The 16442-nt window shown below is 35.2% G+C and overlaps 2 protein-coding genes across 2 annotated transcripts; one reads left to right on the forward strand and one right to left on the reverse strand.

Moving 5' to 3' along the window:
* Positions 1–16: 16 nt before the first annotated feature.
* Stoml2 (stomatin like 2) lies at positions 17–9240 on the reverse strand. The gene is given in 8 exon segments (XM_040709932.2): positions 17–241; positions 329–757; positions 759–773; positions 1846–2051; positions 2154–2397; positions 7103–7235; positions 8506–8720; positions 8844–9240. Coding segments are annotated over 8 exon segments (1608 nt in total). The 5' UTR covers positions 9111–9240; the 3' UTR covers positions 17–142.
* Prp16 (ATP-dependent RNA helicase l(1)G0007) lies at positions 3503–7090 on the forward strand. Its single transcript, XM_040709931.2, has 3 exons — positions 3503–3880; positions 3945–4117; positions 4183–7090. Exons 1-3 carry the CDS (start codon positions 3589–3591, stop codon positions 7009–7011), a joined length of 3294 nt encoding a protein of 1097 aa, XP_040565865.1. The 5' UTR covers positions 3503–3588; the 3' UTR covers positions 7012–7090.
* Positions 9241–16442: the final 7202 nt, after the last annotated feature.

The following is a 16442-nucleotide window of genomic DNA, read 5'->3' on the forward strand; positions in this document are numbered from 1 at the left end:
AATTAGCTAGATGGGATCTCATTCATCATAATGTATATATTTTAATCCAAATTGTAAGATATCTTGATAGAAAAATTATAAGAAAAAAATAGATTATAACACATAAGTCTCTTTATATAGGTCAATCTAAGAAAAACGATAATTATTCTTTTAGCTTCTCAGATGGTTCCTCCTCGCTCTTTGGCCCCATTACTCCCTGGATGGCATCCGTAGTTTGTAAATTTTTATAAATCGCCATAGCCTACAAAAAAAAAAGAAGACATATGAATATTAAGTACTTATATAAAATGTCTTTGATTTGAAACATGAAGAAAGAAAAATTAATTACCTGAGTCACCATATGTGTAACATCACCAGTATTGGCCGGAAGTATCAATGTATTATTCGTTTTAGCAAGCTCAGAAAAGGCAACAACATACTTTTCTGCAACTGCCAAACTGGCAGCATTGCCACCATTATTTTTATTTAATGATTCTGCGATAAGCTCTATGGATCGAGCTCTTGCTTCACCAGCGACTACAACAGCCTCAGCGGAACCTTCAGCTGAATTAATGAGCTCTGTTTTCTCGGCTTCGGATGAGAGAATCCTTGACTGCTTTTTACCTTCAGCAATGTTGATTTCTGCAGCTTTAATACCCTCAGATTCCAAAATGGAGGCGCGTTTCTTTCGCTCTGCTTCAACTTGCATTTGCATCGCCTCTTGAACACGAACTGGCATACGAATATCACGGATTTCGTATCTCAAACAGGAAATCCCCCCATGCATCTGCAGCCTAAATTATGAAGAGAAACATAATACTTTTAATGTATATGTAGCAAAAGTATAAATAATATTGTACAAGTTGATATTTTGTACCTCTCACAACGTTTTAGATCATTATAACCAACTATTAATTGATGCTACAATTTCATTTTGGTCAATTAAAATGATTTATCATGTACTGTATATACGAGTAATGGAACACCCTAAAACGTACATTAATTCTAGCCCCTCTTCCTAATAACACTAAAAACGCCCAACAATTAGTTTCTATTTTTTAATTGAATTCTTCTTAAAGTTAAATGACGAATTACACTTATAATCAATTAAATAATCACAAGTAATGGAATCAAAGCTCTAAGAGCTCCTTCGGGAACTGAATGAACTATGTTCATTTTTGAATATTTTCATTTTACATATTCCATACTCTGACGTATACCACCTAAATGGTTATAATTATGGTATTATGGTATTATGGTATATAATTAAATAATTGTTACAAAATAAAAAATGTATACAAATGACCCATAGAACTGGGTTTCTATCAACCTAAATGAGTGGGAAAGAATAGTTATTCCTCTTAGTTTATGCTAATTGATTTAAATGAGTTTTTCTATGTAATGTATCTTGTTAAATACAAATTACGAACATATTTTGGTAGTGCAGATACATTAATTTCTGATAAAACTATTGTAAATATATGCATTTATAATGATTGAGCAAATAAATGAGATAAATAACTGATGATATATATATTAGTTTCTGTCCCACTCTACCTCTGTTGAGAAGTAGTTTATATTTCTAAAAAATATAAGGATTATTGTAACATCATTCCATGAAAATTGGACTAAAGTTAACAGATCATGTATTCACATGAGTTATTTTTCCATTTGGCTATTGAACTAAAAGTTTATAAAATGATAGATATCGATATTTGTAATGTTGGTCTGACACAATTTTTATGGAATAATGATTTAAAAAAAACATACTTTTATACTAAAAAAAGTACTATTTTCAAAGAGGTAAGGTGAGTTTTTCGCCCTATTGTGTTTAATTATGATATACAAGACCCTCCAAATGAATACCTGGTTGATGGCAATAACAATATTGTGATTCAATGATTCCCTTTCTTTGAACAAGGTATCCAGAGTAATTTTACCGATTTCAGACCTCATGGTGGTTTGAGCAATTTGCGTAACAGCGAATTCAGGATCTTCAACACCATAACAGGCCTTATAGGGATCTAATATCCGAAGATAAAGAACACCATCAATGTTGATCGTCACATTGTCTGAAAAATATTAAAAGAAAATTAAAATTCGTTGAATGTGACGAGGCGTCAAATATTGAATAAATAGTTTGTATTTAAGAGCAGAAGAATGTGTCTCAATACCCATGGAGATGGCCGTTTGTTGCGGGATGTCAATGGCGATTTCTTTGAGACTTTGGACGTATCTGACTTTATCCAGAACTGGGATTAAGAGATTAAGTCCTGGGTCGAGTATTCGGTGAAACTTTCCCATTCGCTCCACGACCCAAGCCTCTTGTTGAGGTACAAACATGACAAGGGTGTTGAGAGGGGTAGAGTGCTTGAGACGAACCTGTTGCCGTTGTTGAGAGGTGATGAGAGAGGCATTCTGCAATAAAGAGACCCGTTAGCGCTTATCTTTCAAACATTGATTCAGGCATGAATTGCAATTTCCAGCAGCTCATATTCATTATGAAAAGAATTAATGAGTAGAAAAACCCTCGAGCAATAAATAAAAGACCAACTTGAATGGATAAGGTAGCTCTTCGATTCAAGAGTGAGACTCCAGAACGAAGTAGGGCTCCATTCCACATGATGTTCATCTTATATTTAATGTTTTTAATTCTTAATAGCAGCTGCCTCCGGTCCTCAATATAGGGAAGTAGCAACAGATCATTTCATTTAAATCACATTATGACGTCATCCTCTTACTTAATCCTATAGTCCCATATGCAAAATGTCAAACATCAACATAAAAGCTATATTGAAAAAATCTCAATGCATTTTTTCACATCCTCATATCTCATTGACATCTTTGAGTCAATTATAGGCTTATTATTCAAATTTGTGGGATAAGCTGAGATTCTCGAGAGTCTTAATTACCTTTTAAAAACTTCATTTAATGTATGATACTTATATTGGCCTTCAAATAAAATCTGTCAATTTCTCATTCTTTTACTAATTGCGATGGTACATTTTGTCTACATTAAGTGAAATTTGCTGTACAACCGGCAAAAGAGATGGTCAGACTAATTGTTCATAGAAATTGACGATAATTCTTCCAAGAAATACAAAATATGTACTCTATACTCCATTTTGTGAAAAACAATTTTAGATTGCTTTTGGGTTGAGTATGAGTATATTTATTCAAATATAAAAAACATTGGAGAGATGTGACTAAAGAGTAGTTACTGGGCTACGTTAACCATAAAGATAATAATTATTATAAATGATCTTGAGAAGTTTAAATGCAGGTGTTGTGTTTTGTCTACTATAGTCTATAAGATATGGGCATAGATATAAAATAGTATTTTATCTTTATGGATATGGGATGTTAAAATCGGGAGGGAAAAACATTATCCGATAAGCTTTGTCGTTGGCTGTTAACCTTGTTATAGGTTTAACAGCTAGCTAAAGACAATGTCACAGTCTTTTGCCTGGGACTAATAAAACTTTTATTAGTCCCAGCTTTTCATACCTTCTTTATCTAGCTATCCTCTATAGCTATTTAACAAGGGAAAATAAATAAAATATCGCTTCATGACGTCATTAATGTCGTCATCAATTCATTACACAATCAATGGATCGTTTGGAGGGATCCGACACTACTCGTCAGGGAGGATTGATTATTAAGAAGAAGAGCAGTAGCAAGAGCAAGGATTCATCCAGGCATGAAAAGAAAGAAGGAAGTGTTTTGGGCCTGGATCGTCTTGCAGCCGAAAAACGTCGCCATATTCGACACCGTGTGGAGGAATCTCCGAGTTCGGATCGTGGAGTGAGTCAAGAGGCTCTTCGACGAAGAGAAGAGCGTCTACGAAAGGGACGTAGGCGAAGAGAAAGAGAATGGGAGGCGGAAACTCCACGAAGAGAGGGTAAAATGATAAAAATGGCTCTCTAGTAGTTATATTGTATCCGTGATTCTCTTGTTTGTTTCAGAGTACAATGGGGACGACACTCCCTATTTGGGAAAGCCCAAGGACACGCCCTCTCGCACAGCTTGGGATGAGGAAGAAGGAGGAGCACCCTCAACCTCTGTATGGGATCTGGAAACACCGCGAAATCATGTTCGTCGCAGCGATGAGACTCCTTTGCCCACACCGACCTTTAAAGTCATTATATTCATTAACTGCCTAATAAATACTGTCTGACATATTATTCTAATATACATTTGCAGAAAAACTCGTGGAATAGAAGGTCATCCTACAGGGATGGCTCCTCCTCTTCTCGTCGAGAGCACCGCAAAATGGAGGCAGGGGACAAAGAAGCTTGGGAAGAGGAACAAAAGCGCCTAGATCGGGAATGGTACTCCATCGATGAAGGATATGATGAGTCTCATAATCCCTTTTCAGGGATATCCTCAGAATATACGAAGAAGAAGGAAGAGCAACAGGAACTCAAACGAAACAGACGTCTTACAGCTAAACAAGCTCAAAGACATAAAGATAACGAAATGTGGGAAAAGAATCGTATGTTTAGATCAGGAGCGGTCACTCGAACGGATTTTGATGAGGACTTTGAGGAAATTTCTGAGGCTAAAGTTCATTTACTCGTTCATAATATAATACCACCCTTTCTGGACGGAAGGATTGTGTTTACAAAGCAACAAGAGCCAGTGGTTCCTCTTAAAGATCCTACTTCGGATATGGCTGTCGTCTCTAAAAAAGGATCTCATCTCGTACGAGTGCATCGTGAGCAAAACGAACGGAGGAAGGCTCAGAAAAAGGAATGGGAACTTGCAGGGACTAAAATGGGTAATATTCTTGGGGTGAAAAAGGAAGATGATCGTGAGGATAAAAATGCTGATGATGAATTGGATTTTAAAGGCTCTCAAAAATTTGCTGATCATATGAAAGTGAATCAAGAGAGTAAATCCCACTTTTCTAAATCTAAAACCCTTAAACAACAAAGAGAATTTCTTCCGATCTTTGCTGTGAGACAACAACTTCTCAACATTATTCGAGATAATAGTGTAATTATCATCGTCGGAGAGACTGGATCTGGCAAAACTACTCAGTTGACTCAGTATCTCCATGAGGACGGATATACAAAATATGGTATAATTGGATGTACTCAACCCAGAAGAGTAGCTGCAATGTCTGTCGCGAAAAGAGTAGCAGATGAAGTGGGAAGTGAGTTAGGGGAAGATGTGGGCTACTCCATTCGATTTGAGGACTGTACTTCAGAGAACACTCTGGTAAAATATATGACAGATGGTATTTTATTGAGAGAATCATTGCGAGAACCAGATTTGGATCATTATAGTGCTATCATCATGGATGAAGCCCATGAAAGATCTCTTAACACTGACGTATTGTTTGGATTACTGAGGTCCGTCGTTGCTCGAAGAACAGATTTAAAGCTTATCGTAACCTCTGCTACAATGGACTCTAAGAAATTTGCAGACTTCTTTGGTAATGTTCCAGTATATACAATCCCTGGAAGAACATTTCCTGTGGATCTTCTTTACAGTAAAACAACTGTAGAAGACTATGTGGATGCGGCTGTGAAGCAAGCTATACAAGTTCATCTTGGAGGAGGAGAAGGAGATATGTTAATATTTATGCCTGGTCAAGAGGACATTGAGGTCACTTGTGATCAAATCAAAGAAAGACTTGCTCAAGTTGATGAAGCACCAGCTCTAGCAGTCCTTCCTATTTATTCCCAATTACCATCAGATCTACAAGCTAAAATCTTTCAAGCTGCTCCTGATGGACTGAGAAAGTGCGTTGTTGCTACAAATATTGCAGAGACCTCACTAACTCTGGATGGTATTATGACTGTTATCGACTCGGGTTATTGTAAAATGAAGGTCTTTAATCCGAGAATAGGTATGGATGCTCTCTCCATTTTCCCTGTATCACAAGCAAACGCAAATCAAAGATCCGGTCGGGCTGGTCGAACAGGTGCTGGTAACTGCTATAGACTTTATACTGAGCGTCAATATAGAGAAGAGCTTCTTGCCTCAACTGTTCCAGAAATTCAACGTACAAATTTGTCTAATGTAGTATTACTGCTAAAGTCTTTAGGAGTTGAGAATTTGCTCTCCTTTCACTTCATGGACCCTCCTCCTGAGGACAATATCTTGAATTCTATGTATCAACTCTGGATTCTTGGAGCTCTAGACAATACGGGTCAATTAACCAAATTGGGAAGAAAAATGGTTGAGTTCCCCCTCGATCCGTCTCTGAGTAAAATGCTCATCATTTCTGAGGAAATGCAATGCAGTCTTGATGTTCTTATCATTGTATCCATGTTGTCCGTTCCCGCAATTTTTTTCCGACCCAAAGGTAGAGAAGAGGACTCGGATGCTGCTAGAGAAAAGTTTCAAGTTCCTGAGTCAGATCACTTGACATATCTAAATGTGTACAATCAGTGGAAGACCAATGGATACTCCGCCTCTTGGTGCTCGGATCACTTTATTCATATTAAAGCTATGAGGAAAGTGCGTGAGGTACGAGCTCAACTAAAGGAAATCATGGAACAACAAAAGATGAAGCTCATTAGTTGCTCTACGGATTGGGATATAATTCGAAAGTGCATTTGTGCTGCTTTTTTCCATCAAGCCGCAAGACTCAAGGGCATTGGAGAGTATGTAAATACTCGCAACGGCCTTCCCGCTCATTTACATCCAACGTCTGCTCTCTTTGGTATGGGATTTACAGCAGATCATATCGTCTATCATGAGTTGGTTATGACTTCTAAGGAGTATATGCAGTGTGTGACTGCTGTGGACGGTCACTGGCTTGCTGAATTGGGTCCCATGTTCTACTCCATCAAAAATACTGGCAAAACGCAGTCTGAAAAGAGAAGAGTGGCTTTAGAGCATCAAGCCAACATGGAGGTAGAAATGAAAAAAGCTGAGGGAGAGCTCAAGAAACGTAAGGTGGATGAGGAAGCCAAGGCTGAGAAGGAGCGTAATAAAATGATTATTGCGACCCCTGGACGAACTCCGGTTAAAACTCCCTCTGGCAGTTCAAAAAGGACATTTCATTTTGGAATTTAACTCCTATTTTCAAAATTTACGTTTTATCCATATCTGAGATTCATAAATAAATTAAGGTTATATATTTTATTAACATAAATATGAGTACTACCTGATTCGTGTTATTTGGCTCTTTACACGGAGAGGCTTTATCATTCATAACTGAAGCAGATTCAATCTCCTCAATCATCAGTCCCTCATTGTTTTCATTATATTTGTATAAAGAATTGGATCTGATAAATTCCCTAGGATGAAATAAAATTAGTTTTATCTAACAAGTAGGTTACATAATATTCAAGATGAATTCATGAGAGGATGACTAGGGATGTGAAAATTCTCTAAATCCTTGTGAGTGTAAGTCAAAAAGATTTTGGCAACTTTTATGTACGACATATCTCCTGACAGATCACTAAAAAAGCTATAGTGCTTCTTGCTTGAAAATACGTTTGAATTTTCATAATAGGGAGAAATAAAATCTATATATGTATAATACAGTTTGTGTGTGTCCTATATGGGTGCCCACACCGTTGGGGCTAGTAGACTAAAACTTTGTATGGGTGACTCTTTCGAACCTAGTGGGGCTAAGACGGGGGTGACGATTTTAGGGGGATCATATAAGGGGCTTATTCTATACCTAAAACAAAAGAGTTTTTTTGTAGCTGAAGAAGACTAGACAGGGGGGGGGGGTTGAGTATCTAATCAAATGTTACTGGCGTCTCAAAACACAACTATACGAAGAATAACATTGTATAAATTTATTCAAAATAAAAAAATCGGTGAAAATTGCAGTTTAGTTAATTTTCAGGTGGAAAAGTTTGTAGGAATTTGTTTGGGAATTCTTTTGCATATAAAATTGACTCATAAAATTTATGATAACTGAAATATCTGTAATTTCTGAATAATTTTTCTTTTTTTTTCTCTTTGCACTCAAAATTATAAGCCAAATCTTTACACTGTTGTATTTTCAATTTCTGGAACATTTTATTACATAATTATGCCATATCTGCAAAAATGATCCAGTTTTCGAGGGTTATTTTTTCGACATTATTCTACATAACTTTTTTGCAAGTACGAAAAAAAAAATCTTGGTAGATTTGTGTTCCTCTTTACTATCCCAATAAATGCTATTTCCTACTCCTAATTAGAGCTTTTTTTTTTGCAATTTTCTCAACTAATTTCGATTTGTTTATTTTTTAACAAAAATAAAAGATGGATTTCTCATAGAGACAAATTCTTTCATGCATATATGTTGGCATGTTATTTGAAGTTTATAACACTTTTTTAATTCATAATAATATATTTCATAGTATATTCAGACGCTATATTATAATGCTCGCCCGCACCCAAGGGGTTTAAACATGAAGAAGGAACAATCTATTGTCAATGTGATTTTCTGCTCCCTCCTCAGCTCGAGCAGCGCCGGGTAAACCTTTGCTAGTAATGAATAAAATCACTTATATCTTGTAGGTCACTAACTTATATCTTACATTTCACATTCTAATTATGACTACCAACCTGTCAGCGCATTCCTCACGAGTCTTTACACTCCCCTCCCAAAACTTTAGCTTCCCTAAAAAGCTCTCCTCTCTTTGCTTGTGCAATGCCATCAATTCTTGTGCCCTTGTTCGAGTCATATTTTCTTCCATCTTATCAACGCTGCATCGGTCTCCATCCTCGACAGATTCAGTCATTTCCTGAACTGCATTTAAATTATTTTGGGACATCATTCGCTGAAATATATATATATACATACATAAATTGATTATAATTACGTCCTTATATATTTTAAAAACTAAATTTTGATGTCATAATTATAGACAGATGTGATGCGAGACAGAAAGAGTTGAACCTACTTGATTAACAGAACTCATACTGTCTGCCTTTCTTAATCCAAAAGGATGCCCCATCATCGGATTGAATCCGTATATTTGAGGGTGAGAATATGGGGATGGCGGGATCATCATGGGAGGATAGTTAGTTGGTGGATAGAAGGCATATGGAGGAAAGGCCTGTTGATTGTAGTCAGCTGGATGATTCTTATAGGGGGAAACTCCCCCTCGACTTCTATGACGACTTGAAGTATAGTTGTTACTATTATCACATTGAAGCTGTCGATTCATGGTAATTTTTTATATAAAATTTACTTTTATGTGTTTGGTGATTATGTGAGTAGTGCTTCTTTTAATATAATTTACACTTGATTTCACTTGACAATGCAAAAGATCAGGGATAAGTGCGCCATATGGATGAGTTACAATTTTGTGTGTGTTAAATGATATTTTGTGGCTATCAACAGATGTTTGATGATGGAGGCCTTCCGACCTTGTTATTTGCCTTTCTCTTGTTATAAGTAATTGACATTTAGTCAATCACCTGTATATAGAAAAGGAACTATGTTATATATACATAATACATTTATGATAATTATATTAATATTATAAAATATCATGTATTTTCTTTCGACAGGATTGATTTAAAGAGGTCGTTTGCTTAATGGCTTGAACTTCTTACCTTTTTTTTTTTTGGGGGGAGGGGGTCCTCAAATAATCCCTATCTAATAAAAGACTAACTTTGTAAATGAATCACTTCCGGTGCAGTAATAACTAGCTTTCACTTTGAAGATCCCTCCCCCGTATAAATTTCAAACTCCACCTATGGCATCTCCTTCAAACTCTGTCAATGCTCTTCTGGTCAAATTAATTTTAATTAACAGGTGCGATTTGTATGCATCTACCTTTGGTAAACTACAATGTAAACAAATTCATAAAATCTACAAAATCAAAAAGAATTAAGCCCACTAAGGCAATTCCGGGAAAATGGGGAATAATAATAATCGAATCCAGTTCAAATTACATGTTTTACTAAGGATTTTTCTTCGGTCAAAATTTATGAAAACATTTTATGGATTACCCCGTTTTTCAGACTAAATACATTGGAGGGGGCATAATCTACCTCAGGGGTCACCAAGAAAAGGCCTGTGGGCCAGATCCAGCCCTTAACGTGAGTTCATCTGGCCCGTCGACGGTACTTGAATTTGCTTGATTAAACCTATGGAACACGGAACTTTGTGATAAAATTTAAATTTGAATATTATGTCTAGAATACAATGGTAAACGATCCTAATTGCTAATTACCTTGAATTTACTATTGTTGCAGTATATTTTATGTGAATTATCTTGTAAATAACTATAGAATACTTGTTTTATTCCATCCATTTCAAGAAATATATATTCAGTGTAAATGTTTTCCTCACCCTTCATTATGGCTACTAAAAAAAGATAAATGGACATCAAGTGTGACTTTTTCAATAAGGAGATGGGGGTAAAGTATTTCCTTGTGGAAACAAAAGGACAAGAATCCTAGTTGCGTAATATTTCGCGGAAGTGTTGCAGTTTTGAAAGAGTACAATCTTCGGCATCGCTATGAAACAAAACATCTATCTGCATATTTAAAATTTTCTGGAAAATTTCGGTCTGTGAAATTTGAGTTCATGAGATGTGGTTTAGAAACTCCAATAAACTTTTTCACGAGAAAGTTTGCTGACAATGAGTCTTTCAGTGTTACAAATTACAAAGCAAAATGATTATGTGCCGCGGCCCCCGTCATTTATTCAGTTATTGGCCCTGCAGTGGAAAAAGTTTGGTGACCCCTGATCTATCTCATAGAACAGTGCCGTAAATACGGTTATGTTATTGGGGAGGCCGGCTTGGGGTAACTACGAATGACTTACCATCAATAGATCGATAAATATTACTACTAACAAAAATATGGGGGGGCCCCAGTGATGAAGGTCATGTAGTAAGGGCACATATACCAGGGGGTATTTTTAGAAAAAAAATGACGTCCCTTATTGATGGTACAATGATAGTGCAAATTTTCATTGTCATCAATTTTGCTACTGTTCCCAAGTGTCAAATGACTATGGCTGTTAAAAACTCCCTTTGAAAACTGAAAATTTACAAACATAAATTTTCATTAAAATACTACAAAATATCCAATTAACACGTCACCCTAAAAATTGGACACCCTAGTACACACGCATAAAAAAACCGACCTTTTTTTGGCCTTTGACCTTTTATATGACATTAAAACTATACTTTATAAACTTAAAATGTTATATAACTATTCCTTTAAGCATAAAAAGGCTTTAATAATCACGCCATTTGCAAAGTTTCTTCTTATTACTTTGGAAATAGATTAAAAAAATAGCATCCATGGGTGAAAAGGTAATTTTCCGGCTAGGGGGATTGTTGGCTGGAAATTTAAAAAAACATATTTTTTCTAAAATACTTAAATGATGCTTTTTCATTCGAAAAGTTGGCCTAAAATTGAATTTGATTTTAACACCTACTATATTGGAAAAAACTAATTGCTGGTATATTGTCATTTCCTAGGGATTTTCAGTATATACCTATTACTTTAATTTAATTCAAATATCAGTATTTATCTTTGTCATCATGTAGTATTCAATGTTGGTGTTAAGTTTTTTTAAATTCTTAAAGCCATACGATAAAGGTTCATCAAGATTTATTTAAAATTTGTCAATTTTATCTAGAAAAAATTACACCTATGAGCCCCCAAGGTGGAGTTGTCTACAATTATGATGCAATTTACGACGTCAGTCAAAACACTCTATCATTATTGAGAATTACTCATAGGGTAACAAGAGCTAATTCGAATAGTTTAACCAATCAACGTTCAGAAACCTGATATGGCAAAAAAAAGTCAAAAATCGACAGTTGACTACAAAATACAGTATAAGTCTTTATGTTAGTGAGATATTGTCGTGTTAAGCCTTGTGCTAAAAATGTAAAGTCAATAGGGAATAAATATCCTAAAATTAAGTCTTGAATAATTAAATAAATTAACTAAATTCTGATTTTCTCAGTCACAGGAATGATTCCAAGTCTTATACAGAATACATAGATCCTAGCAAGTGGAAATATATTTTATTCTTATGTTATTTTACAATTAGAATACTTTGTCTACGTTTTATTCCAATTAAAATGCATCCAGTTTTCAGTCCAGAAGTAAATATCTCAAACTTCAATGTTTGTCATTAAAAACAATAAAGCACCTAATTCGATAATTATTGATACAAAAGCTCTTGTGTATGAATGAAAAATGTGTATTAATTTTTAATGTTGCAAGTATCAGTCGTTGATCTATGGCCCAAACTTTACTGTTGTTATCTTTGACGTCATTATCTTTACTGTATGTCGTAAGCTTTCCCTAGAAAGAAAAACAAAGCCCTCCAAAATCAGTTGGTAGTTTGACAATTCTTCCGAACTATGGAATTATTATTGAATAGTTTAACAAATGCTCACTGAATTGCTCAACTAATCAAAGCCAAGAAAACTGAACAGGGTTGGGGAAGAAGCAGAAAAATTGGACAAAATACAGTGTAAACTTTCGAAATAATGAGGTAACGCTGTGCGAATGACTATAATTGTAAAAAAATTGATATTGAAAGAGCGCGATAATTTTTTTAGTTAAAACTTGAACAGTGTTTTTCATTTTCCAAAGCTGTTATCATTATTATTTTATACTTGAAGAGAGAACATCTAAGTACAAAATAATGACTGGTACGTGAAAGACAGAGTAATACTGATGATTTGTCGGAGAGTTATAAGTGTAAAGACGGTTTACCAATTTTATCTTGGGTTTACACACAATTAATATATAAAACGCTGCATATAACAATCTCCCTGTCAAAATAAAGAAATTATATGCTTTAAAATGTTTCCTGTTTGGCAAAGAGAAAATGTGACGGTACTAATTTTCGTACTTTCGAAATTTAATTACTCATGTCATTCACTTCTAAAAACTAGACCCATTTTAAATCACAAAACCTCTTCATTTTGATAGGTGAAGTTTTTGAGGTTTGAAGATTAGAATATGAAAAGTTTTTAGAAATAAATGGTCTATACACGTCTACGTATACATGCATGATATATTTTTTAGTCGACCTTTAGTCCTTGTTGAAATCAGAGCAGAATTGAGGATCGACAACGTCGTAATTCCAGTCTATATTATTGCTAAATACTGAGTGGGATTAGTGTTTATTTCCTTCATCTCACGGCTGATTGCATCTATCTACTTTTATGAAATGTCATGACGGCTAAGCTGCTCTCCTCATTTCATTACTATCCATTGTCAGGATGACCACGTTATTTTCAGTTTCTTTTTTAACGTATCTGCAGGTAATATTATTTACAACTATACTAATGTCAGTTCTTATCTTTCACGTTTAATGACACATTGTATCTCTCAATATTTCCTTAAAAATAAAAAATAAACATGATCTAGAATCGGAATTTGCGAATTCTTTCCAACTATGGAATTATTTTTCAAACAATTACCGGGTGGCAACTTATATACAACTTGTATTATAATGATTTGAATGGTTCTGTGTGAGGAAATGATAACTGTCTGTAATTGTATAGGTAGCCATGTATCTTAAGCACCTGCTGCGTTTTGATTTTTTTTAAATCTGACGATAAATGTTATGATCGGGAGATTGAAGCTTAGGGCATCAACTCTTCTTCGTACGGATCATACTCCAACAGAGGTGGCCAGGGAGACAATGTCAAGAAGGGGCTAAAACACAACAGGACTACGGAGAGGAAGCAGGGCTCCCCCCCCAAAAAAAAAAAAAAAAAAACAACAACATTTCATTAATGCAGATTTCCTGAAGGACGCCATGATATGGTTCCCGGAGGGTTGCAGAGTCATAGCAGCCATATACATCAACGTTTTCAATGCAAACCTGCTCCCCTGGGTTGAGGAAAATTTTCTTTTTTCTGTCCAAGTGTGTAAGTTTCAAGTTTCTACCCGGTATTTGGAATTGTTCATATCTTAACAAGAGCTTATTTGAATTCAACCAATCAACGTTCACAACACTGGTGAGGGGGAAAAAGTAGAAAAATCGACAGTTAACAACAAAATATACTCTAAGTTTTTATGTTAGTTAGGTATAGCTGTGTTATAAGCCCACTTAAATGTTTACAATTTTGTCAGATCAGCCCACAGATCTCTAGTCGTCGACGTTTTTATCTGGAGGGAAAATACATCCTCAATGGCATCTTAATCAACAAAATTGTACATAATTATTTCTCATTATTAATAAATTAAGTTTAATCTCCTCGTGTTTTGTCCTTGAAGGATAGGAACAAGGTTTGCAGCCTACATAGTGGGTCAGAAGTTTGATGAGTGATGTTTTATTAAATACAGTCAAAAAGGAGTGATGGATCTATGTAATTAATAGTTAATTATAAATCGAAAGAAAATAAAATTGTCGTTTGCTTCGTGAAACTTTTTTCCCCGTTGATATGTTAAATAACTTAGAGAGAAAACGTTATTCAAATAACGGAAGCTCACTTCCGGGAAGTTTATAACGAATCTTTTCTATGAGTGTACACGTATCTTTATTTCATTTTTTTTAACCCCTAAGTTAATGAATGATTGGAATTCATTGAATCCCTTCTGCACGTGAAACCTATTTCTAATCAAAATGCATAATAAATTATGTCAAAACGTGCTTCCTAATATGCTAAGTCTCTAACCATCACCTTTTAGAACAGGAGAGTGACAAAGTTGACAATTTGCTAATCTGAGCCAAGTTTCAAGTCAATATAACACATATTAGGGTGATCATATTTTGATTTCCTAAAAGGGGGACGAAATTTGACTCAATCAATGTTTGTTTGAGGAAGAAGACGAGAAGGTTAGTGTTTAAACTCGATTTGAGACTATTTTTTTTTTCCTTAACCGATCTCAAACCGTGAACCCATATCTTCCCCTACGTAATGATACAGAAAAGAAAAATGAAATTGCTTCTTTGCGTGGGATCGAACATAGACTGAATTAGTCAAACTCATAAATTTAAGAATAAAAATATATCCTCAAGGAAGTAAATCTTTATTAATCAAACTAAGTTCCCCTCCTGGGGTTTCATAATAGATCAACTCTTGCTTCCTTCAATCTAAAAGGATGTTCCACAGGAAATTAGGGCATTTCATTAAGTGACCATGAGGTACAACTTGAGTCTTCAATGAGCTGATACAATTTGATTGAATTGAGTGACATATCTGGACAATTCCGGCGTTATGAACGTTACATTCAAAAAGAAATTTGGAAACTAAGCTTAATATTAACAAGCTATTGATTTCAATTAGAAAATTGAATATAGATATTTTAGTTACACATATTGGTATAAAGTTAAGCCTTCATTATGAAATGTTTTGAACCTCTGGATTTTGAGAGAAGTGACAAAATTTCCAGCGTTACGGATGTTACGGAAATGGACAATCTTTTTGGACTCACTGAACACATGATGGATATTCAGTAAATTTATATGTCAAATACCATTTTGTAGGGAAGGGTTTGAGGTACCCAAAAATCATGTTTAGAAAAACATTTTTTTCCTGTTAAAGAAAGAATCGCAAAACATTGCTGTTACATTTTTGCGTTATGGATGTTACACGTCTGAAATAGACAAAAAATACTACCATAAATAGAGCTTTACCAATACATGTTTAACTTCAGTGGTTCATTCAAAGGGTCAAACCAGTCTGGAGGACCGAATGTTGTTTAGTTATATAGCTTAGTTTAGGAATATTGCTTCTAAGTCAAACAGAGAGAACGCAGCCCGTTGCTGCAAACTGTGGATTGTTAAGTTGGTGAACAAAGTGACTGTGCACATATCTAATGTATGCCATCTTTTCATTCTTTCCTGTAACACAGGATAACACAGTTCTATCACACACACAACTTTCAACCAAATACATAGATCCACACACATTATCACTCTCTCACTCTGGGATTTATTATTTGGTGTTATTCGTTGATTTTTATTTCTTTTTTACCAGCTAAAAAGCTAGGCATTAAAGCATATTAATGACATATTGAAAACAATAAATCATACTTGAAAAGTGAAAATCAAAAATTAATGGAACCAACAACACCTCATTTTTTCGTAGAAACTGAATTTCGGTTCCAGTGTCGTCTTTTTGTGGTTTTGGTGGTTGAAGAGAGAAAAGTGTGAAGGTACGATGCCTGAGTTGTAGATTACAATCTGTGTTTGATCCGTCCCCATGACACAACCTCAACATGATGTACTCCCTGTGTGTCTTGAAGGGTGGGCACATCTTCCCACTTATCCTCCAGGTCCTGTTTGTCGATGAAGCTCTCAATCAGTCACCTCTTCGATGGTGATGTTTGAGCATCTCTTTGCAGTGACACTGAAAAAATCAGCAATAGTGGGGACAATTCCCTGTCGGCTGAATACAGCCGTTCTGAAAGCTCGCTTCACCGTACCTCCCCCCTCGAAAAGAAGAAAAAGTAATCATTACTAGCTCTTTACTCCATACATAGCATACATTCCATAAAGTAATATTTCTACCTATTGGGATATTTATTTATAAATTTAGTAATTTTAGCATGCTTGATCT

This window comes from Lepeophtheirus salmonis, chromosome 4 (genome assembly GCF_016086655.4).
Source record: "Lepeophtheirus salmonis chromosome 4, UVic_Lsal_1.4, whole genome shotgun sequence".
Taxonomy (NCBI): domain Eukaryota; kingdom Metazoa; phylum Arthropoda; class Copepoda; order Siphonostomatoida; family Caligidae; genus Lepeophtheirus; species Lepeophtheirus salmonis.